Source organism: Etheostoma cragini, chromosome 4, assembly GCF_013103735.1.
Source record: "Etheostoma cragini isolate CJK2018 chromosome 4, CSU_Ecrag_1.0, whole genome shotgun sequence".
NCBI classification, from domain to species: domain Eukaryota; kingdom Metazoa; phylum Chordata; class Actinopteri; order Perciformes; family Percidae; genus Etheostoma; species Etheostoma cragini.
In genome coordinates, this window is record NC_048410.1 from 4,415,046 (window position 1) to 4,438,767 (window position 23,722).

The 23,722-nt window shown below is 39.8% G+C and overlaps 1 protein-coding gene across 20 annotated transcripts in view; it reads right to left on the minus strand.

The window, feature by feature from the left end:
* Positions 1 to 23,722, minus strand: part of chl1b (cell adhesion molecule L1-like b) — a 66,800-nt gene that overhangs the window by 11,979 nt on the left and 31,099 nt on the right. For 10 of the 20 annotated variants that reach the window (XM_034869573.1, XM_034869567.1, XM_034869561.1 and 7 more), the window contains 23 exons: positions 21,915 to 22,108; positions 19,631 to 19,648; positions 18,734 to 18,842; positions 17,820 to 18,010; positions 17,069 to 17,191; positions 14,877 to 15,047; positions 14,563 to 14,589; positions 14,302 to 14,413; positions 13,980 to 14,161; positions 12,220 to 12,351; positions 10,789 to 10,929; positions 9,779 to 9,890; positions 9,321 to 9,487; positions 9,075 to 9,240; positions 8,839 to 8,963; positions 8,385 to 8,486; positions 7,871 to 8,068; positions 7,581 to 7,651; positions 6,593 to 6,815; positions 5,624 to 5,659; positions 5,212 to 5,327; positions 4,225 to 4,429; positions 3,974 to 4,096 (listed from right to left, as the gene is read on the minus strand). In XM_034869573.1, coding sequence (XP_034725464.1) covers positions 3,974 to 4,096; positions 4,225 to 4,429; positions 5,212 to 5,327; positions 5,624 to 5,659; positions 6,593 to 6,815; positions 7,581 to 7,651; positions 7,871 to 8,068; positions 8,385 to 8,486; positions 8,839 to 8,963; positions 9,075 to 9,240; positions 9,321 to 9,487; positions 9,779 to 9,890; positions 10,789 to 10,929; positions 12,220 to 12,351; positions 13,980 to 14,161; positions 14,302 to 14,413; positions 14,563 to 14,589; positions 14,877 to 15,047; positions 17,069 to 17,191; positions 17,820 to 18,010; positions 18,734 to 18,842; positions 19,631 to 19,648; positions 21,915 to 22,014 — 2,950 coding nt within the window. In that variant the 5' untranslated portion in view covers positions 22,015 to 22,108. The remainder of the gene's footprint in view (positions 1 to 3,973; positions 4,097 to 4,224; positions 4,430 to 5,211; positions 5,328 to 5,623; positions 5,660 to 6,592; positions 6,816 to 7,580; positions 7,652 to 7,870; positions 8,069 to 8,384; positions 8,487 to 8,838; positions 8,964 to 9,074; positions 9,241 to 9,320; positions 9,488 to 9,778; positions 9,891 to 10,788; positions 10,930 to 12,219; positions 12,352 to 13,979; positions 14,162 to 14,301; positions 14,414 to 14,562; positions 14,590 to 14,876; positions 15,048 to 17,068; positions 17,192 to 17,819; positions 18,011 to 18,733; positions 18,843 to 19,630; positions 19,649 to 21,914; positions 22,109 to 23,722) is intronic. The other 10 variants (XM_034869568.1, XM_034869572.1, XM_034869578.1 and 7 more) reach the window with 5 other exon arrangements.

A 23,722-nucleotide genomic window follows, 5' to 3' on the forward strand; every position in this document is an offset into this window, starting at 1 on the left:
AAAATTTCATACAAAATATGCTGTGTATAAATAACATAATGATGCATACTTAAAATAATTGTGAAAGTAGTAAAACAATTCAAACACACACACACACACAAGAAAAGAACACAGTAAGAACGCTCTTTTATTCACTTTAAACAAAATTTACTTTCTCTAATACAGATGATGCACAGTCCTTAATAAATTTGTCATGTCACAAAACATATTGATAATTAATGTATTTTTTCCATGAGTCCGCTGTGTCAGTGATTTTAACGTTACCTAGTACTAGTTACCGAGCACATAGTAGCTCTAGCCCAGCCCATAGCCTGTAACTCGCTTGTAAATACATTTAAAAAAAAGGAGTAAAGATTTGACACTCAACAGATTCTCTACTGGCATTGTAATAAGGAGATTTTCTCACACAACAATGGGGTGAACAATTGCCTGCTTTATTCTACAATCCATTTACTAATAACCACTGGTACCCAACCACAATAGCCTACAGTATATACGGTATATATATCCTTTTATATTTAAATAGTGATTGTGTGATTCTTGTACATTGCCACACATTGAGATGTTTTTGCTTTCAGCACTCAGCTTTGAAACATACAACTCTTTCAAATGACTTCCGTGCGACAATTGCAAGACATTTCAGCAATGCCAAAGAAAGCAAATGCCACTTGTGCATCAGCATTTTTGGGCTTTAGCCACAACATGACATCTTGTCATACGCTTGTTTGGATTATAGCCGCTTTTTGCATTTAACAAACAGATTGTGTCCTGCACATTCACTACAATGTATCAGTGTTGTCTTTCTCTAAATTGTGATTGGATCAGTTTTCTCACTACGTAAAGCAGCACAGTAGGTAGGGAGGTGGCATTTATGTTCTTTGTAACAAAAACAAACACAGCAGGTGTTTAGGTGACCTTTGCTGTGAAAGAGGTGCTACGTCTCTCTGGTAGGAGGCGACAGTAACAATGACAAGAATGTATTAGTCTGCTTCTCTTTTGCCTGGTCACCACCCACTGTTATCAGACATCACACTTTTTATTTTGTTGTTGTTTTGTTTTATAGTGACAAAAACGGTCCATTTTTGGTATATAATGCAATCCTGGTGCAGCGGCGAGGCCAAATTATCATTCCATTTCTACCCTGTGGATGGATGCTTTTTCACTTAACACACTCAGGCCAGACAGTTGGTGCACATGATCTTATGGAGTGAGCTGAAGGCTTGGGCTTTGGCTCCTCCACTGCTTTCAGACAACATTTCCAAATATACTTTAGCCCTACTTGGTCAAATATGGTTGGCCTTGTGTATTGTGAAACAGACTAAGACTTAAGTCTGAGTTTGACTCGACAGTTAGTTCTGAGCTCAAATGGGAACAAAAACAGAATGAAAGTTATTTTTACTCCCACATGTGTAGATCAGTGGAGAGCAAACTTCACTCACTCCCCTCCTGATAATGTCGCTCTTCAGTACCTTTGATATAGAAAATGTTCAAAAATGTGCAATCTGCACAAATATAAAACTGCAAATAAAGTGAAAGAGTTCTCACATAAATTACTCAGTGTCTGATTTTAGACTACATTTGCGGTGTAAACTGTAGCTACTCTGCCACACAGCAAAAACGTAATGCAGCCAACTGCTCTGAACAAATGAAATGACAGAATGGATCGAGTGTGAGCCCCCGTCTTCACCTTTGGGACACACTTATCTTAGCCTTGTCAAGCGGTGTGACTAGCATCCTGAGAGGTAGGCCAGTGGTTTTTAAGTCTGCACTGACCTGCTCTACCTGAGGCTTAAGAGTGCTTTAGGAGCTCTTTAAGGCATTGTGACCATGCCACCCACTCAATGCTGAGGGGATACATTAAGCCTTTAAATTGAGGACTTAATTTAAGGATTTAGAAATTAATACTAACGAAAGCAATCTCTATGAGTTTGAGGAACTGCTATTAGAACTACCTTACAGTTAGTCTCGCATAGCCAGACCTTTCACCCCAGCGCTGTGGAGGAGGGTCTGGCTAGTCCACACAGCAGTCCTGGATGGAAGACAAAGCTAAACACCGCACGGAGCCCGGGTGCACTGGTGCCTTTGCAAGGAACTTGTTTTGGTGGAACATGTGTACGTTCAAAGGCTGTTTTAGTCAGGCAACAGAAAACTCAGATTGAACAGATAATATAGCTACTAGCTGTCTGGATTTACCCAGCTGAGATCTGAGAAGCAGTTAACCGTAGTCCTCATAAATCGACCAAATCCAACACAAAGAAAGCTGAAGGTAACGGACATCCGGCCGAAGATAAGAACATACGGCGGCAATGAAGCAATCCCGGAAGTGCCCTATTGTCATTCCCAAATAAATTCAATTTGCATTTAACCCATCTTACACGCCCACATAGGACCACTGGGCAGCTGTAGGCGTCCGGGGACCAACTCCAGTCTTTTTGCAAGTGCCTTTTGGTCATAACCTAACAGACATGTTTTGGGTGGTGGGAGGAAACTGGAGCACATGGAGAAAACTAATGTGAACACAAAGGAGAAATGTCAACTCCACACAGAAACATGTGTAGCCATGGAGCCACCATGACTTCGACTTGTATTGGTAGAGAAAAAAATAAATAACTGTATCATATCCCGATCTCCTGTACGTATTTAGTAGCAGGCCAGTGTACTGATACACTCACTGATCAGCTTTGGTGACAACTTGATACAATGATCAAAAGGTTTCACATGGAAAATGTGCCACTTCAAAGCAGGTTAGTTTAACCGTTTACACGCCCTGGTATTCCTGAATGCTCACAACATTCAAACAGGCCTTCCCGTGAAACCTGTGAGAAGTGAAGCTATTACAGGCGGCGATGAAGATGGGGCGTAGCCCTAAAACATCTGCGATGCAGCTTGAGATTTCCTTTGTGTCGCTGATGATACACTGACAGCTGGCCACATTATCCTCAACATTTCACACATGACTTCCCTCAAGGGGACTTAAAAAAAAAGTCACACTTCAAAGAGCCTATCAGCTTTATTGCTGTGGTACAATCAAAACGTCCTCTCCTGAAATACTGTATGACACTTGGCCCGCTTGTGCAGCCGCCAAATCACACTCAATTAGCCGGGAAATGCAGCACTAAGACGTTGGAAGTTAGTCGTTGGCTTTGTATGACTTTAGTTTAAGGACACCAAAAGTGTATGCACACATGGGATGCGTTCAGTGACGGTATCCCCTGGGACTATGAGCTATGGTGAATATGTCCCCTGAGGACAGGATGGGGTCACTAAAGCTAGACCTTAACAGACTGTGACACAGTGGCCTTGGTCAGCACTAGCTGATCCATGATGGCGACATGCAGGCCAGCAGACATCCACCCTGACATGTCTCCTATACCGCCACTCTAATCTCCCTGCGACCCCGAGCCCTATTAGAGCAGCACCAGGTTTTTCTTCCCTTGCTGAGGATCATGGGTTAGACAATCACCAAAATCCTCCTCCTTTCTTTTACCAACATACTCCTGGACTGTAAATACTATAAATACAATATAGAGTTAGAGGCTGTTAAGGTCTCTGATCTACTGTTTAAAAATGTACATATGGCCAGTGTGTTTTTGTATATAATCACTTTCATTTTTAAAGAGGGTACAAGCTGACAAGAAACACAGGGATATAAACACTATTAACCCTCTGTGGTCTGAGGGTGTTTTCAGACACACCGATCACAAAGATGGCTTTGGCAGGCTCTGATATTGTTGTCAATGTGAACAAGTCTAAGTGGTATTTTCAAAGTACCATGACTTTTTTTTCCCAGTAAGGCATAAGTTCAGCTACAATAATATCATAGTAGAATGCATTTCATGATTTTACTTCTTTTTTAAACAACTGGTGATTAAACAAGTAGTAAAAAGTGAAAAACGCAATACATCCTAGTGGCAACACAGTGGCATCACCATTATATCTGTTTTAGTTAAACACAAGATGTAGGAATACATACTGAGCTGATACTCGAGGAGGTACCCTGTGAGAATCCCATTAGGCTCCAATGGCGGGGCCCAGACCAGAGAGACAGTGTGCTTCTGTACTTCTGTGACCCTGAAAACAGGATTTTTCTCAGGGACTGTGGGGGGAAAAGGTAAGACACACAGTATGCAGTCAACTTCGGCAACCCAGTTCCTTGTTATTATTAGAGTTTCCCTTCAGTAGTTGTGAATCAATACGCTCCATGCTGCTTTTCCACAATCCTACCTCCCTCCGGGGTTTTGAAGCTGAGGGGAGGGCTGCCAGGGCCGTTGCCCCGCCCGTTGAAGGTCATGACGATGAGGCTGTACTCAGAGAAGGGTTTTAGCCCTGGTACCGTGGCGTGGGACTGGTCCCCGGGGAATGTTAGTGTATGTTTTTCTCCGTGGCTTTTTTTTGAGGCCGCCAGACTGCGCAGACGCCACCAGTTTATCTGCATTGGGAAAGGGACACAAAGAGCCATTTATGACTTATGTAAACTCATTCTTTTTTCATGTTTATAACTTTTGGGTTTTTATTTCTATTGGTTTGTTTTTTTCTTTTTTGCTTGCTTATTTACTGTTTGGGTTTACTGTATTTTACAATTTTTTATCATGTGAAGCACTTTGCTACTTTGTCTGTAAAAGGTGCTATATCAAGTAAACCTATTATATTACATTCTCAGCAGCGGCGGCAAGGCATTAAACTAAACATGTACAGTATATGTGTGAGTGAATGCTGAATTACCGCATCTCTTATTGGGGCGGCTTATCAATACAGGTTAAACAAGGTATTTATTTTACTCAGATTTACTGACATAATCCCCCACATATGATGTCAAGGCTCTGTCTGAACTTTCCTTTATAACTGCCAACGCAGCCAATGCGACTGCAAATCACAGAGACACCAATTGGCACAGGACTAAAATGATCACACAACCTCTGTGTTTGGCGAAATAAGGTCTGTAAATTGTGATGAAATTTTTACATAAAAAGTAACAAACATGGCAGATTTGCACGGGATTAAGCTCATTAATTACTAGAAGTCCCCAGGTAATCCTTGCAAATAGGGCTTTAGTTATTCTGTTTTTTTTCTGGTGGTCTGTTCAGAAAAACAGTGAGCTGGCTAAAGTAAAGAAGACAGAGTGGGGTGGGAGAAGCAAATGTTTTGATCAAGGTCGAGGCCATTTCTTTAAAGCAGTGTCTAAAGGCAAAAGGTCTTTTTTTGAGGTATTACCCTGTAGCCTCCCAGATGTCCATGTAACTTGTCCTTGTGTACACGCGTCCAGCTAACCTTGACCACTGAGCTGTTCATCACCTCCACAGCAACATTATCAGGTGCAGCAGAGGGAACTGTGGGGGCAAACACACGTTACAATCAGCAGTAAAGCTGAACGTAGTCCAGGAAAGTCATAATAAACTAGTTAGAATTGTGCTGAAAATAACTCAATTATTCCATTACTATTACTATTCAGCTAGCTACACTTACTGATTACCTATTTATAGGAGCACCTACAATATTACAGATTATCAATACCTACACTCACACAAGCTAATGTAAATATTAAAAACTACTGAGCTAAAGGGTAACTACTACACTTAATAACACCACATTTGAGTGAGCACACAACAAGGAGGAGAGTAATGACCTGAGGATACTTCCTGGGGGCAAGTCCAGAAGAAAGCTAAACACAGGAAATACAGTAAACTTCTGCTACAGTACACAACTGTGAAACTCAGTCCAAATCCCAGGTCGAAAACTTTTCAACGGAATTTTAAAACTTGAAACAAATCATTTTCCAAAGTTCAACCAAATTAAGCAGACTGGGATTTTAATTAAACCACATATTTCTCCATAACATAATTTACAGTATATCCCAAAGCTACACTGGCTACTTTGGTCTTTGGTAGATCCAAACGGCAGCAAGGGTGAGTAGAAAGTTTGAACTTCAATAACCAGAACACATAGTTTGAGGCAGAACGCCAGACACATAACAAAATGATAAAAATATTCAAAGATCTTCAGAAAACCTTATTATTTTTGAAAAAATTGAGTTTTTTTTCAACTCAACGCAATTTAAATAAGAAAATATGTATGCTTCTGGTTTTGGTTTGTGGGCATCTTTAAGTGCATCTTTGTCCATTTCTGTTAAAATTAACTTTCTAAAGAACAATGTTACATTTTTCAAAGCAGCCTTAACTTTTATTATAGTTGTTTGGGGGTTGAGAAAACACGACAGCAAGGTGGGTAACTGAAAGCTGAAAAGACTGACTGTGAGAGCATATATATGTGTACACAGAGCTTGGATTTTCAATTGAAATAAATAGTTTAATGTTTTCATTCCGATAATGTCATTTATTGAAGTGTCCCAGTTGAGGAAGGCTGGTTTAAGTTGCAATAAATTGCCTTTTCTGTATTGTTTTACAAGATCACATCTGGGCCACCAAAATGTACTTTGGCCACCAGATTTAGGGGCTTGGTGCCTAAAATATGCCTAAAATATTAGCGTCAACCCCTGTTATGCGGGTTTATCACTCCACCACAATGACCACTGTCACATTGCTCACAGTCATAGCATAGATAACATCACATGAAGTCAGTAAAGTTATCAACTCACAGTCCTCTCCTGAGTAGCCGGTCACTATCTTGGGCTCCGGGCCCCAGCCCTGATGGTTTCTGGCTTGGATCTTGATCTCATAGGGCACAAAGGTGGGAGTGTTCTTCACCACAAACGAGTGTCTCTTCACCATGTGTTCCTTCCAGTCCTCCTCCACGTCCTGTCTCCTGTAACTCACCTTATACTCCAAACCGGGACCATTGTGCTCAATGGGTAACAAGGGCTAAATAATGGATGGAAAATAAGGGAAAAAGGAGGAACAATGGTGTGAATGGTTTCATAGGTACTTTCAGAGTTGCATAAGATGCTTCTTTTATTTCACCGCTCAATGTCACTGCCTCTGTGGGATTAAAATGACAACTAGGCCAGTGAACTCTGCTTGGAAAACAGTCACTATTTGATCCAGTCATCTAAAAAAAACAATTGAACAACTCACCTGGTCTAGCTTTAAAACAGAGCTTGCTAAGACATCATAGATGAAAAGATTTATATCTCCTCACAGAAGTCAGACAGTGAGAAAAAGAATGAGATACCATTATCCGCAGAAGCAAATCATTAACAGAGCTCATGAATCCAGGATTCAGGGACTACGTTAGTATGACAGGGCAACCAGATAATTGAAGAAGAGATTAATCTTTTTAAAATAAAGCTGAATACATTACTGTAGTGTACTGGGTTAAAAGAAATCATTTCCATAGCTCCTTTCTCTCTCTTAACAAAGTAAGAGAGCAGCTTTCAAAGAAAATGCATTCAGAGTGATCCCAGAAAATGGCTTTTCTAAAGATCTGTACCACAGAATGAAATAGTGGGCCATTTCTATTAAATTAAATTACTATTGGTAATTGCCTATGAAACATTGATAAAACTTCATTTCTGTTCTTTGACTTCCAAAAACTATAGCAGATGTGAATAATTCACTGTATAAAGGGAGCCGACATTACAAAATTTGCAGTAAGAGGATAATAAAGGACCAAACTCCATGCCTTACCTCCCAGTTGATATCCATTTCATGTGGTAAATGACCTTCGATTTTGATATTTTGAGGGTTCTTGTCAGGAGCTGGAGAAAAAGAAAGAATATAGATTTTGTCGCTATTGTTAGTGGATGAAATCTCCAGTAAAATAGGCACACAAGAGAACAGATTTTCAACAAGAGTGGAATCAATTATGTAGCAGGTGAGAGTTTAAAAGTTCACAGAGTAGCAGTGTTGGCAGCTCCAGTGGCCTGGAGGACCTTATCAAAAACTATGACAAACAATGAAATGAGGAAGCCTCAGACCTGCCGGGGGGGTTTTGTATCTTTCTGTGGGCCTGCTGGGAAGACCCCTCCCTACAGCATTTAAACCAGACACGCGGAAGCGATAGTCGACATGGCCGTGGAGTTTGAGCACTGCTGAGTTGTGGTTTCCAGGTACTCGGAGCAGCTCCTTCCAGTTTGCGGGCTCCCACTGGCTTTCCTCGTATTCAATAATAAACTCTGTTGACAGGCAGAAAGACAATCAAAGCCGTCCCTCACTGCTATAGTTCTTGCCAAAGGATTTCTTATCTAACCACCAGCTGTGCAGAAAACTCCCCAAATCCTGCTCTGGGCTTGTATAACCCAAAGGGAAACTAATCATGATTCATGCTTGGATGAATCAATAATAGATTCATGTTGTACAAGATGGTATCAAACAAATCTATTTACATGCAGAATGATGCCCAAAAATATGTGTGTCAGATTAATAGCATTCACTGCTAGAAGTACTGATTTGGAATGTACAGACACCTGCACACACAGATGCTCCTTTTACCTGTGGTGGAGCTGTTGTGATCGTCCCCAGGGATCCATTTCAGTTTCACACTTTTGCTCTTGTGTTCAGACAGTACCAAGTACTCGGGTGCATCGGGGACATCTGAAAACCATCACAACAACATGGCTTTAGAAAATCACAGACACATCAATCTCTGAAGCAAAAAAAGGCCACGGGAACAAATGTTCAATCAAATAGCCTCAAGAGCCAGAGGATGTGGAACGAGCTGCATCGATGCATAGGACTGTCACTGTATCTTTTAGACTTTCAAATGTCAAATGTATCTTGAAAGGCTGACTGTCAGACATAGCACTGCACTAATAAAGCCACGATCTGCATGGCCATGCTCGGCTTTGGCTTTCTGACATATTGATCTCTTTATGTGTTGTCCATGAATGCAAGGGTCTCTGATCCTCTGACCCGAAGCAGTCATACTGTTTGTATGTTAGCTCACCTAACACCATGAGCAGTGCTGAGGCTGTGTCTCGGTCCACTGGAGTTTGTGCCACACATGTGTACACACCCTGGTCCCTATGGCTTACATTGATAATTTGAAGAATACCCTCTTCCACAAAATATCTGCCGACAGAAAGATGGAGACACAGTATTGATTGACAGAACTGAAAGGTAAAATGGCTTTCCAGCTAGGATTTAGTCTGCAACACAGTGAAAAAGTATTCGGTATCCTACCTTGAATTCTCAGTGTTGTTGAGGGCTATCTTCATGTCATCTTTTTCCCAAAGGAGCTCAAAGTCATTGCTAAAGGACTTGTCGTACTCTGCGAGGCATGAGAGCCGGGCCGTGGTGCCTATTAGGATCTGCAGGTCCTCCTGGGCCACGACTATTCTAGTGGGATCTTCCACAGGCACAACAGTATTAGTTAAATTTCAAGGACTGTGAACCACTGCAAACACTTTTACAAGTAAAACTGTTCACCTTTCACATAGAGCATGGCGTCAATGGCAGACGATCCCTCTGTGTTTTTAGCTAAACACGTGTACTGTCCTGTGTCTTCTTTCTCCACGGTGTAGATCTCCAGCGACCCATTGTCGTGAATGGAATGCCTCGGCCCCTCCACGGATTCAGAGGAGTCGTCTTTGCTCCTGGAAAACATTCATTAAAAAAACACCCATTAAAGTCTCAAAGTACTCACAGACCAAATTAAATATGAACACACCAGCAGTCTTACTGGATACACCCTACACTGTGGCAGCAAAAGAAGAAATAAAAGTTGCTAAATAGAACATTAGTCTTGAGTGACAGGGTTACTTTGGCAAAGAAACAGCAGGTCACCAATAAGGAAACATGCTGGATTTAGACTGTATGCTTCAAACAGTTGAGACCTACTGCACTCTGCTGGTGTATGGGAGACAGGAAAAATATTGCACACTTACCAAGTGATAGTAGAGGGAGGAGAGCTGAAGACGTTGCAGTGCATAATCACTCCCTTCCCCTCAACAGCGGTATAATCTTCCCCCTCCTTGGTCAAAATCATGGGGGATAGATCTGTAAAGACCAGGCAGCAGAATCTATTAAGGAATCTAACGTTGTTAGAAAAGCCATAGAGGAACCTAGGTGTGGCCCTTAACTACTGTACTTTCAGGCAAAAAATAACAACACTAAGAGATCAGGTGCTAAATTGCAAAATGTAGCAGTCTTAAAACCAGGCAAAACAGGAAGGAATAAGGCAGGTAATTGTGGGTTAAGACAGTATACTTCCCTGTGCGTTAATTGTAGGCTCCTTAGTGTCAAAAATTGACTGAGCTGTCAGGTTGTCAGAAATGCGTAAATGTGAAAATGAAAACAACAGAATAATGAGTGAGCGTGTGCACCTTATCAGTTGTAGCCAAAGCCTCCCATTAAAATGGTCTGTGTCTTCTAATTGTTTACAAAGGCAGCCGACGGGACGTAGCATTCAGCGAATGTCCAGTTTTATTAACTCCTGTGTCACCGAGAACAAACTCCCCACGTTTGTACAGAGAAACCAAAAGCAACATTCTGTTTTTTATCTGCACTTGTAAAGCAGCACATGTTTATCTTATGGCCCTGAAGTCAGTGTGGAATTGAGAGGGAACTTGTTAGCATATAAATGGCAGGGAACTGGGCTTGTTGCTCCACAGGGAGGACCGCTAGCCTGAATGAAGGAGTACAGCTTGTAGACATCCCTCTTTCCCTGGGCTCCACACTGCTTTACGGGCATATGCCAACATCAGCGCCAGCTCTCTAGCTTGACACATCAGTCAGCAGTCTCTGATTGGCTCACTGCAATGGCTCACACTTACTCACAAACACTGTGAAACAAATGTTGTTTGGAACAGATTCTTTAGAGCGTGTTTCTATGTACTTGATAAAGACATGATGGTAAAAAATAAAATGATGATGATTCACAGAATACAGTACTTACTCATGATCATGATGTTTGCATTTGACAGAAGGGTTCCATGGTTGTTGGAGGCCTCACACTGATAGACCGCACTGTCAGATGCTTTGGCGTTATGTAAAACTATGGTGTCATCAAACACCTTCCTGTTTGCTGCAGGGGCCCCTGTAATGAATCAAGGACGCGTTCAGGAAATAAAACATCCACATTTCATCCTGTAACACTGTAAGTAGTCAGAATTTTCCCCTGAATACAACAAGCCAGGGCCATCTCTCACTGCCCACTCTCTGCTATGTTATACTCTATGTAATATGTTGTGTTCAAAAAGGAAAGCAAAACAACATCAGAATTTAGTCTTGATGCCTAGCGCTCAGTAGAAAGGTTTTAAATAGGGAATTGAGTCTAAAGTGAGACAGTCGTGGGGCTGACCCTGCAGACTGCACTCAAAATGTCAGCTTTTATTCCTCCAAAAGAGCCTCGCAGTTGAAGTCAGAATTTTACCCCTGAGTACAGCAAGTAAAGCTGGACAATTTGGAGAAAATTAACTATATCAGAACTATTTCGGACCAAATACCTTGCTATCTATTGCGGCAATATTGTGGGGTTTACAATTGGTGCTTTGACAATTTATTTACAGAAGGAGATTTTTGATAAATAATCATCAGTAAGAGATATTTTAACTAAGTGGGTAAAGGCAAATGATAGAACAGCTAAAACAGTCTGGTAAGTTCAGAAAATAATTTCACTTTACTGTAATGTAGACTTCAAAACCTGGAAAAGACAACAGTTGTGTTATAACACAATATCTAGTGTCATACCAGGACATCTATATAATATCGATATATTGCCCAACCATAACAGCAAGCCGGGGCTATCTCTCCTGCTCTCCTATGTTTAAGTTATGTAATATGTTGTTAGGGCTGGGTACCAAATTCAATACTTATTAGGGAACGACCGAATTGCTTGTAAAGTATGAAAAACCATTGTCATTCAACACCCAATTTCAATACCTGAGGAGTAATGCCAATGCTCAGTGAGCCAATAAGCATGCAGCATGCTTCTACCAAGATCTGATAATGCTGCTGATTGGCTGTCTAACGTCAAAACATGCAGGGAAAACTCTACGTTAGGCACAGAGAAAGGTCTCATGTAGTAGGAGCTAAAAAAAAGAAAAAAAGACTTGTGCCGTAATGTGTAATGTAATTTTGTTTTGTTTTATACAATTGGTATCGAAAATGTCAAAATCGTTAAGGTATCAAAGTCGTGGTATTGGTATCGGTATCTAGTATTTGTGAAAAACACACAGCATACATGTTTTAATAAAGAGGAAAGCAACAGAACATCAACATTGATCTTTTTTGTTCTTTTTAAATCACCAAGTCATCAGGACTAGCTCTCAGTAGAAAGGTTTTAAATAGTGAAGTGGTTCTAGAGTGAGACTGTCATGGGACTGACCCTGCAGAAGTTCACCGTTCACTCTCCATGTTACAGTCGGCTGAGGAGTCCCACTGGCAGAACACTTGATGTGCACGTCTGAGCCGATCATACTTAGCTGACTCTCCGGCTCAATCACCCACTCAGGAGGCTCTGGGAAGACACAATCAGCACCATATTATCAACCTGATGAGTGCCATTAAAGAGAAAGACACTAATCATTTACAGCGTGGACACAATCACAGGAACAGTTGTACAATATATGTAATTCAAGTTTGCTGCAATAAATGCTACACCTACAGGTCTGGCCATGACATACAGGCATTGAGGAACAAGAGGCACTTCAACTAACAACCATCTCGGCAGAATCATGGATGGAACTTTGTAGGCATGATGTAAAAGTGTCCATCATTGAAACTATTGTCTTTATGTTGTAATGTATTTACACTTAAACCCTTCATGTAGACAAATGGCACAATAACCAGCACAGCAGAAAGCTTTAGGAACAAATCAAAGCAGAGGACATTGTGGTTATTTACAGGACATTCAATTAAAATGTAACACTGCATAATGACTCCAAATTTATTCAGGGGACAATTATTCACTCCTGGATGCATCAGCATCATCAGGTAGGAGTGTACTAGGCACTATTTGTCAGCAAACTATGATTTATAGTAGCTTTGCATCCATAGTAATGTGCCTATAAGCATTTGCTCCCTTTCCTTACAGAACGTTCTCTTTAACAACTATAGTACACATGTAGTGTAGTAAAGTAAAGTAAGTCTAGTTGGATTTAAGTTGTCTATCAGTTGTTAGTAGTTCCACATGCACACACCCGACACTTAGGTTGGTAACAACTGGACTAAAGTAGTAATTGAAGGCATTCAGTAATTGGTGAGCGATTCAGGGTTTCAAATCCTTCCACGTCCAGTTATTGGGCATTTAAAGCTCCCCCTAGTGGATAATGTGAATTAAACTTGCAGTGTATGTGTGAGAGCATTATGTAGACATGTCCTGGAAGTCTTGTGTTGATTGGACAAACATTTAGTCATTTATTGCTAGATTTTGCAGTTTGTTTGTATTTATAGCGCCCCCTGGAGTTCAATTTGAATGAAACTTTCAGGGCGTGGTGCAGGTACTTAGAGGGACATATCCTGAGAGATTTGTGATGACTGGACAATGAATATGTGATTTATCGTAAAATGTGTGTAATGCCACTCAACTAGTTTTTCCCTTGTATCGCCCCCTAGTGGCATTTGTATATACAACTGTCTGGGTAATGTCTGGGGCACTTCTCTGAACATACCCCGAGAGTTTTGTGATTGGCCTTACAATTGCTGATTTGTGTTAATTTTTGTCCAGAGCCGAGCCCCTTTTAAAGTTCATTGGTCAATAACCCATAAAATAATTGAGATATCAACATGCTTTATACAACTTGGAATAAGCTTGATCCAGTGATGATCCACTGAAAATTTGGTGGCAATCGAAAAATAGGAGGAGATCTCACAAATATGTTTTTCAAAAAAATACGGGACTATTACTTTTACTACTACTACTTTTTATACTTTTTGTAACAGAGTATTTTTACATTGTCCTATTCATACTTTTACTTCCATATGTTTAGAATCTGTGAAATGCACCAAACTTAATTTTGCTCATTTTAAAAGGATTGTTGAATACTAGGCTTCTTAAAAAAATAACTTTATCAGTCTGTTATTCAAATAACAACTATCAAATTATTTCAAATGCATCACTGTGACTTTACAGCACGCTGTTCTTACCTTCGACTTTCAGGGTGAAGTAATGGACAGCTTCTCCAAGTCCGTTCTTTGCCTTGCACATGTACTTCCCGCTGTCTTCCTGTTCAACTCTTGGCACAATCAACAATTTCCCATGATTCTCCACTTTTGCTTTAATGGGAAGTTGATGACCCATCTTCACCCACGTAACCTGCGGAGTTGGACTAACAGAAAAAGGGGACAAAGTGTGAGTATAAAAAAGTAAGTTGTTGGCTGTAAATGAAAGAAGATGACCAAAATGTTGGACAAATAATACTAACATGTGCAAAACAATTATGAAAATTAAAAAGGCTGTGTGACTTACAATCCTTCAGCGATGCACTCCAATTTCAAGTCCTCTCCTTTAACCAGCTGTGTCTCTGATCTGGCAGTAGAGGGCGTCAGAAGAGAGGGTTTTCTTTCAAGGATTGCATTAGCTAAAGAAGAACAGCAGAGAATAGAAACGATGATATAAATCACACGGCTACAGTTTTATACTTCATACATTTAGATAATCGACACCTGCCATCTGCATGTTTGTAGATAACAGCACAAGTGTGTTATACTCCGATAACTTAAAACTTACCACTTTCAGGACTCATGTCACTTTTTTCTGAAATGGAGATGAATGAGATAAAATAACAATGAACATGAGGACAATGTGGATACATCATGACAAACATCACCAAGATCAAAACCACAACATAAAACCAAGGATCTGCACAAAAACAAGACAGCACGACACTTGGATGGCTTTTGAAGTGTAGCTATGGATTCAGACATGAATGAACATGTTGGAAATGATCAGCTCTCTGAAAACAAAATCAAAGTTTGCATCATGCTGGTTTGAGAGAAAAAAACGCACTCAAGTGAAGACAAAGAAGCTGAAGAGACATTTACTTGTCTTGACGATGACAGACATGGCGGTCTTCTGAACGATGGTTCGTATTCTTGGGAAAGCGGCAAAGCAGCAGTAGTCTCTCCTGCTGTCCTTGTCCACCGCGTGAGAGAAATAAAGGTCTCCGTTCAAGCCCATAGACACCCTCTCATCCTGTTCTATGTGCTGAAGATCTGAGCACAGAAAGAGAAGGATTTCAGGTATGTACTAGCGTGTACCAAACATGACAAAGTCACAGATACAAATCAATGTTTTCTATCCATGGTCTGACCTAATGGAACAGTAACACGTTTCCCCTGTTAAGGAGTGGTAGAATGTAACTAAGTACATTTACTCAAGTCAAGTATTTGCAACTTAATTCATCTACTCCACTATAATTCATAGGGATATATTGTACTACTACTCCATTTTCTGACAATATAGTTAAAAATTGATTAGTTGTAGTTATATTTAAAGCCACGTGTTTGAAATACAATGCATATTTAATTTAACACTTGTATTGTCCTCCCGAGTCAAAAACTGACAACAATTTGTTTTCACTAACACCACCTCACTACCACTAGTTTAACATTACTTTTTGGGATTTATGGTCAATAACCCTCACTTATATAGAATTATACCTAATATTTGATTTAAAAAGCAGAAATTCTGAATTATTTCGACTAATAGTTAAGATCAGAGGAACGTACAGATGAGTTGTCAGGAATGAAAGTGATCAATTGTATTTGCAAAGAGAGTTGTATGGAATCCAATCCACTTATTTGTGGTAATTTGGTTAAAAATAAACCCATATGTCAGATATAGACATTTTTTAAAGGGGTCAAATTTGACCCGAGGACAATTGGAGGGTTACTAAATGCGGGGTTTCTAAGTAAAAATTAAATAAAGTATAGATTCAAGAAAAGTCCAAGCAAATATACAAATTTGTGCAGCTGAATTTAATTTTGTACTTCATTCATAATCTTACAGCCCCTCAGATTTATCTTGTGACCATGTGGAGGGGTTTCAAGGTTGGAAATCACTGAATGTAACTACCTAGGTGTGATAAAGTGGTTAAACTAGCTCCCTTCCCACCCGCTGTAACAGGGAACTGCTGGATAGGCATTGATGCATCAGAATAGATAGAATAATGTCACATATAATAACATATTTTTCTGCAGAAAGGACTCTTTAACTTGGATGCCTCAAGTACATTCTGCTACTACAACTGTGCTTTAACTGAAGTAAGATTTTTGAATGAAGGACTTTTACTTGTAATTTATAATTTTTTCCACTGTATTACAAATCATTTAGTCCCTTTAGGTTTGGAAAAGTCCTCTTTTTTGCACTGTTTGACAGTCTCACATTTATGTCATATATAAGCTTGAAGCCATTTGTTGTTTAAGAGTGAAATAGTCAAAAACAAATTTGCTACATGGGGATCTTTTATATGATAATTTGATACACATTTCGACAGTATTTACCCTGACAAATTTAGCACCTGTTGAAACTTTGGCATCTCCAATTTAACTTAAAATTAAATTCTGTGGGTTTGAACAATGTGTGTCTGTACAGAATGAGTTTTTAATGACCCACCCGCCTTCAGATCAGAATCAGCACATTAGAGGAATTTTGCTTTGGATTATATTGCTCACAATGTGCTTACTCATACAAAACAATCTACAAACAAAAAAGCACAATGGGGCGTAATCCAGAGGCGGCTGTCTGCGCGCCATCTTGAAATGAATTCTTTTTCTTCAAAATTTGTATATTATTAGAATTAACCCCTTGAGATGTATTATCTCGTTTTCAAGGGAGTCCCACCTATAATTACATTACAACAGAGAAATAAAAAAATAAACAAAAAATAAACAAAAAATAAAAACATAAATAAAAACAACAAAAACACCTGCATATGATCATCAACACATTACAACCACCAATAGGCCAAGATGGCCAATAATAAGTAAATAAACAGTAAAGTATGAGAGCATTTAACTACCGTCAAATATAAACATTAGGTATAGACAGTAGATATAAGGGTTATATGCATCTTTAATAACAGAGGGATAACTAGGAATAAGAGAATAAAAGGTATATGGAGTACACCTGTAGTACACCATAATCTACATTATGTTTAAATTATTTTGTGTTTCAAACTAAATTGAACACACACACCACTATTAGTGTATCTTAAATAAGAGGTATCACTTACTGATAGTCATCCAGTAGATCTGGAGGGGAGGTATTCCTTTAGGTGGATTACATTTTAAAGTAAAAGGCTGACCTTCCTCCACTACAACAGGATCAAGTGTTTCTTTAGGAAACTTTGGAACATCTAGAAAAAAAGACAACCTACAGTGAGTAAATGAAGCGAGACATGACATTAAAAAAAATATATAGAGTGCAGTTCTCTTCTACTCCAGAAGATGGCAGTAGTCTCATTCTTGGATGTAGTGGGAGGCGTGGTACGTGTTTTATGGGCTCTGTAGTCTTCAATGGATTAAATTCTATGGGATCTTTCAGTTCTTGGCGTGCAGAAACAAAACAGACATCACTACTACTATTGTGTGTGGCTTGTCACCACTGCTGAGCGGTTGAAGCCCAGCCAGATTCAGTCAAAATCCCCCTTGGAGTAGATTTTCTTTGAGAATGTATGTGTTTGGAAACCAAATGAAAAATGTAGCAAAGGAATTGATGGAAAGGCTAGATCACACTCGATGCTATTTTTGCTCCAATGCAATGCTATAGATGTGTTGCTTCTAGGTGAGGAGATCTTGGGAGCCTCAATGACTTTCTGCCACGACCAATACAATGAAAAGCTTACAATGGAGAGGTGCAGTCATTACACAGGACTGCTGGCCCTGAATCACTTTGAAAGCACTGTAACAGAGCAACCCCTCACGCACACACACACACACACACACACACACACACACACACACACACAGATGTGTGTTACTCACGGGGCACAATGAACTCAATCTCCTTCGATATGGCGGTCCCCAGTTTGTTGGAGGCGTAACAGCGATAGATTCCCTGGTACTCTGTAAGGTTCCCATTATTGGGAATCACAAAGGTCCCAGAACTCTCCTCTTTCATCAGCCGGGGGTCTAGAGAGGGGTCAAATTCCTGGCCATTCTTCGTCCATCTGAATCTACATACAGAAAGCTGGTATTGAAATGTCAGTTCCTTCAGCTAATACTGACCTTACATCAAACAACTTTTCAACCAATTCCACTGTTGAAGACAAATTTCCAATATCAGGATGAAATCATGAGAGTCTTGCCAGAGTTGTGACGCATCCTGCTGTCTCAATCGTTTGGTGTAAGGTGGTCATATAACTCAGTTTGAGTCTTTTTACCACCTTGAAGTTCTGACAAAATAAAACGTTTTTGACGTTTTTGTAAGCTTTAAGTCTGGGTAGTGAAGTTGAATCTAGTAAACATTGTCAACAACCAATGGGTGCGCTCCATCCAACATGAAACAGGAAGCAGCAAACGGCTAGAGCCAATGTTGTTTTTGGCAGATTTGCAACCCTTCTCGTAAAATTTTTGCAATGTGTGACCCCATAAGATTGCCAGTCTTTACATATTCTTTAATTTAATTTAATTGAACAGTCTTTAATGTTAGACGTGAGATGGTGTCAGACTTTATTCATTTCAAAGTCTGTTGAGAGTCTTCTAGTGTATGGTAGACATAGGACTCTGGCATGCTCATTTTACAAAGTTAGCACACAAATACAAAAAGTTGATGACAAACTGTTGCTTTTTTCAATTTGTTATTTCTGTGTATGTGTTTGTGTGTGTAAGTTTGGCTGCTAACAAGCGTTCCATCCTCTCTTCCTCCCATCTGAAGTGATGCAAGGCTCTGTACTCACTCTGGCTCGGGATTTCCTTTGGCTTCACACATCATGGGGAAGCTCTCATCAAAAGGGAAGGCTATGAGAGAGCTGGGCGACTGAGCTGTGATGGTGGGCAGCTGCTCAACTGGGCAACAAACAAACAAGCATGGAAATGTGAGAAGCACAACACAGGCCTCAACACAGAACTTTATTCAGATAGATCATATTCAGTGTAATACTGCGACAGTGGCTCCCAACCTATTTGGCTTGTGACGCTTTAAAACAAAGCAATGTCTACTTGTGACCCCTCATCCGTTATACCGCCTCTGGGAATATTTGTGAGCAGTTTGGATAACTTTTACGATTGTTTAATTTGAATATTTTAAGAAGCTTGAAGTAACAAAACTTCCAATATCTAAAAAATATATTTGTGGGCCCCTTCGACCTGTAGGTTTGGAACCACTGTACTATGGTATTTATCATTGTATGTCTCTACATACAGAGTTTTATCCCAAAACATTATTTGTCATAAAACACTGACAATAACTTTACTCAAAATAAGTAAGACGTGTATTACTTAAAGTTGATGATTTGCCATGTAAATGTATCAGTCTTTTTTTAAATTGGTTTCATTTTGACAAAAAACGATGATCTCTTGATGACAGAGTTGTGACATGAACAAGGAACAAACACAACACAATGAGAATTAATAGTATTGTATGACCAAATGTAAAGAAAAATGAGGACATGCTATGATTTCTACAAGCTAAAATACCAACATTATGGCGTCATGATTGATGACACATGAGAGTCAGAGCCAACACATGGCTGGAAGTAAAGCTGCTGCTGTGCTCAACAGCAAGCCAAAAAGATTAACAGAAGAGAGCCGAGGATGTCACTAACACCAGCTACGGTATGGAAGAGCGAACTTACTGTTTATATGACTTAAAACTACAAAATCCATGGCAGCAGGGGGAAAACAAATAAAACAAAAACAGTCAGCATTTTGGAAGTAATCTTTTCATGTGACAAGCATTCTCTTAAATAACCCCTTTTAAACACACAAATGAGAAATGCAATAAGACTACATTAGACATTCTGGCATCAGTAAGCCCAAAAAATACATTTGCCTTTAAAAAAAAACAGTTTGAACTGTTTTTTTTGTTTTGTTATCAAGCCCTTAAGAGATATTTCTGAATAATTTAAAGGAAGAGGCTTGATATGCGTTTCCAAGGAAACTGGAATACACGCAGGTCCAACACAAGTGAAACAAAAACCATGATTCAAACAAAAAAGCTTTAAATATGTACTCTATAGTTTGATTTATTTGCCTCTAAATTATTCAACAACTTTTTTCTGATAAAGCAACTCAAGATAAAACAAGGACAAGTTTTATTACACTTTCAAAACTCCAAAACTACTGTAGCCTTTCCCTTTATATGGTCTGCTGCATTTTCCTGCTTCATACATAACTTAATTGAAGTGCCTTTAATGTGTGTTTATTTAAAAAGAGTTCAGTGCCTTTTGGGTCCAAATTCATATAAATGTTCATATTCATATAAATGTAGTCTTTCATGTTTAGAGCCATTTTAGAACTAACTAACAGGGCTGTCTGCCCCGAAGTCTTGAATGTATGTTTCTAGACAAACGTGATCATCATTATTAGCAGTACCATTAGCAGACTTCCCAGCATGCATTGCTTAAGGGTTAACACCAAGAGCCTCTCCTCTCTAAGTGTAGCTCCTATGGTGCCAATTTGATGCTAATAAGCCAGCACCCGCCGTTACCATCCTATTGACTGCCATTCATTTTGGCGCCACTTTGACAGCAGTTACCTTTACATCTGAAGCGTTTAAAGACTTTATTTTTCCGTTGTTTATTTCTAAAGAAACACAACAATGTATAAATGGCTCCATTACCTTATACCTCACGTTATGGCTCCATAGCAGACGTTTTTGTAAAAATAGGCGATTGTGTCATAACCACTCGACTTACTTTCGCACAGTAGAGAAATTGCCGTATACTACACAGTAAGCTTGCAGACAGTTTGGACTTACATTAGCTGTTTAGGTTTAATTACTAATGTTAACTAGCATTTTAGTTACCAATAATTAGCCGGTAACTATCTTATCTCCTAAAATATACATACGCTCTCCATCTCTGCAAGATTGGGAATGATTGAGATTTCTCTTGGCACAGCTACCAGAAGACTTACAACGCTCAGCACCCACCGGAAAAGTGCTTCTAATATCCTTCACTGGTCTCCGTCCAGAGCAACGGGATCTGTGAGTCCATGTCTTTAACTGTCTATGGTTAAAACCATAAAAAACCATGTCCTTCTTTGATTTATCTTTTAGTTGAAAGGAAGCATAGCCTGCACGATAGAAACTTGCTGTGTGTAATTAACATGTATTCAAAGTATTGTTAAGTTAAATTATTTGAACTTGTTTTTCTCAAGTTAGGTCAATTTAAATCAGTTGGTTTCACCTTTTCATAACTCACAAGCCGAGTTAACAACTGATTCCACTTTAATTTAGTTAACTCACTTTTTGAATGCAGCAAGGAGACTTATATTTTTTTAGTTGAAGCTGTTAACAATGTTGTACAGTGTGTCGCATTTGTGTGTGTCTGTGTAGTGTTTCCTGTTTTCTTTTGTAGTAGTCAGTTTTTCTTTCTTGTCATGTCTTGTTTAACTTCCGGTCTTGTGTTTTCCCGCCTTTTGTGATTTTTGCCCAGCCCTGACGCGTTACACCTGTTCCCATTCCCTTGTGTCACCTGTCCCTTGTTTAACATCCTTACCCTGTTCATTTAGTCTCTGTGCTGTCTTTGTCTGGTGTGGTATCATTATTCTGCTTTTCGTGGGTTGTCAAATGGTGTACTGTGTCTGCATGCTTGTTCCTTGCATTTGGGTTTTTTGGGACTACTTGTATGTAAGTTTTTGCTCTGCAATCCTCTTCATTTTTTGTTATTTTTCAGTAATAAATATCGAACTCAGCATTTGGATTCAAGCCTCATTAATCTGTGACAGAGTAAAAGCAATTATGTTAGCGGGTCACTTCACCCAAAAATTTGAAAACAAATATTTTCATAATTAAGGCTAAAGGTATCTATCCAGAGACTTTTGGTTCTATTTGGTTCAGATTTTTGAATATTTTTCTCGGAGAACTATAGCAGTCCGTTATTCTCCTGCATAGTACGTCAGTAAGTTAGCACTCACCTTCCAGTGGGATGTCAATGGCTGTAGTCGTATGAAAGACACAAACACAGGTGATCAAGCCCAGCACGGTGGCCAATTCTGGGCTACTCTGCAGCCTCATGGTTTCTCCTTGAATCTTGTATGTCCTCAAGAAACGAGTGCTCTCTCCTATTCAGTCCTTAGTTCATTTCTCTGGTGCGCTGAAGATGCAGTACCTGTGAAAATAGCACAGACGGAGGCCCTATGAATCCACCCACGCGCTGGCAGATGGAAAAGCAAACCCCAAACACAACAAATCCCCCGTGACTGGCAGCCCGACTGCTCCCCGCTCAGCCAGGCATAACTAGGCACACTGCACATTTCCATTTGCTTTAACAGGGACTCTGTTTTGCGTTAGTTCAAATTTTGCTATGACAGAGAACTTTTCACATTAAACCCTCCTATCACCCCTGTCCCCTGGGATTAAGCTTGTTTTGCTGTTTGATGTCTGTGGAAGTGTGTAGCGGAAAAAGTACTTTCCTTCCAACAATTGAAATAAATAAACAAATGAAGGAGACTGTGTATTTATAAATGCATGGCGGATGTTCAGCATTACTAGAAGAAAACACATTTATTCCAAAACCAAGCCAAGATTGAAATCAACATTACCATCAAAGTTAATTTGGCCGATTTACTCGCGGTGCTGTTTTCGTCTCTGGCTGCATGTTTCTGATAACAATGACTCAAACAGATTAACATTGCAGTCACACATTTATCTATTATTGCAGCAAACATTGATGCCCGAGGGGTGTGTGAGGCATACATAGCATACAACAGTCAGTGAGAGTAAGCTGTCTGCACTTACACACTGACAGGCTGCAGAGTACAGCGTTGATCATTTTCCAGCTAACAGATCTGAGTCTGGACCATGATGAGCACATGATCAGTCCAGACTGCAGAACTGGAGGAGGAAGAAGGACGGAAAAAAGCGGTGTATGGGAATTGTGCTGCCTGTATTGTGGCAGTGCTCTGTAAACCCACTGGGGTGTCAGTTCATTAGTCTTCCTCGTGTTGGCTGGGACCCAGCTCGGTGGGGTTTTCTGGAGTAATTAGCGGAACAGCTAACAAACACCATAATGACAAAAAGAGAAATAATAGCAAAACATTTAGCTGAATGTGAAATCATAAAGCCGCTGTTCTACTACAGGGAGGTTTGCTGGTGTTCATGTGAAACAGTATTGCTTTAACATACAAGAAGCATCTCACTGATAAAGTCTAGCAACTGCAACAGTAACTAGTGCTAGGGTGCTCGACTAGCGATTCAATATCTAGAGAAGAGCTCGCTGTTCAAAATGATGCTTGAATCCCACTTTGGATTCATTTCTTGCTGCCTTAACCAATTCAATATTCAATATGTTGACCATAGAACAAACGAGTCAATTTTATTCATTTGGTGCAGATCTGTTGTCAGATGAACGTGCACTCTGAACTTTTCCACCATACCTCATGTTAATGGTATTAACTTTGTCTTTGACTTAATTCTGGCTTCCTGAACCATTGTGACCCCTGTCCCACCCACCTACAGCATCAGCAACAAGGCTCGAGACTCTGAGTGTGCCATACATTATATACACCCACCCCACTCAATCACAGTTCAGGCCTATTGACTTATTTACAACTATAGGTTGGTGTCTTAATTTTATAAGTCATGCAGAAAAATGCCTTAGGCTTTCCTTTGTTTCAGTCTTTCCCAGACATGGTGATTTATGTTGCTAAACACAGATTCAAATCAAAAGGAAAGGCTTTGTGCTAATTGGCTTGTGTTTTGTTGGGAAGATTGGCCTGGTTAA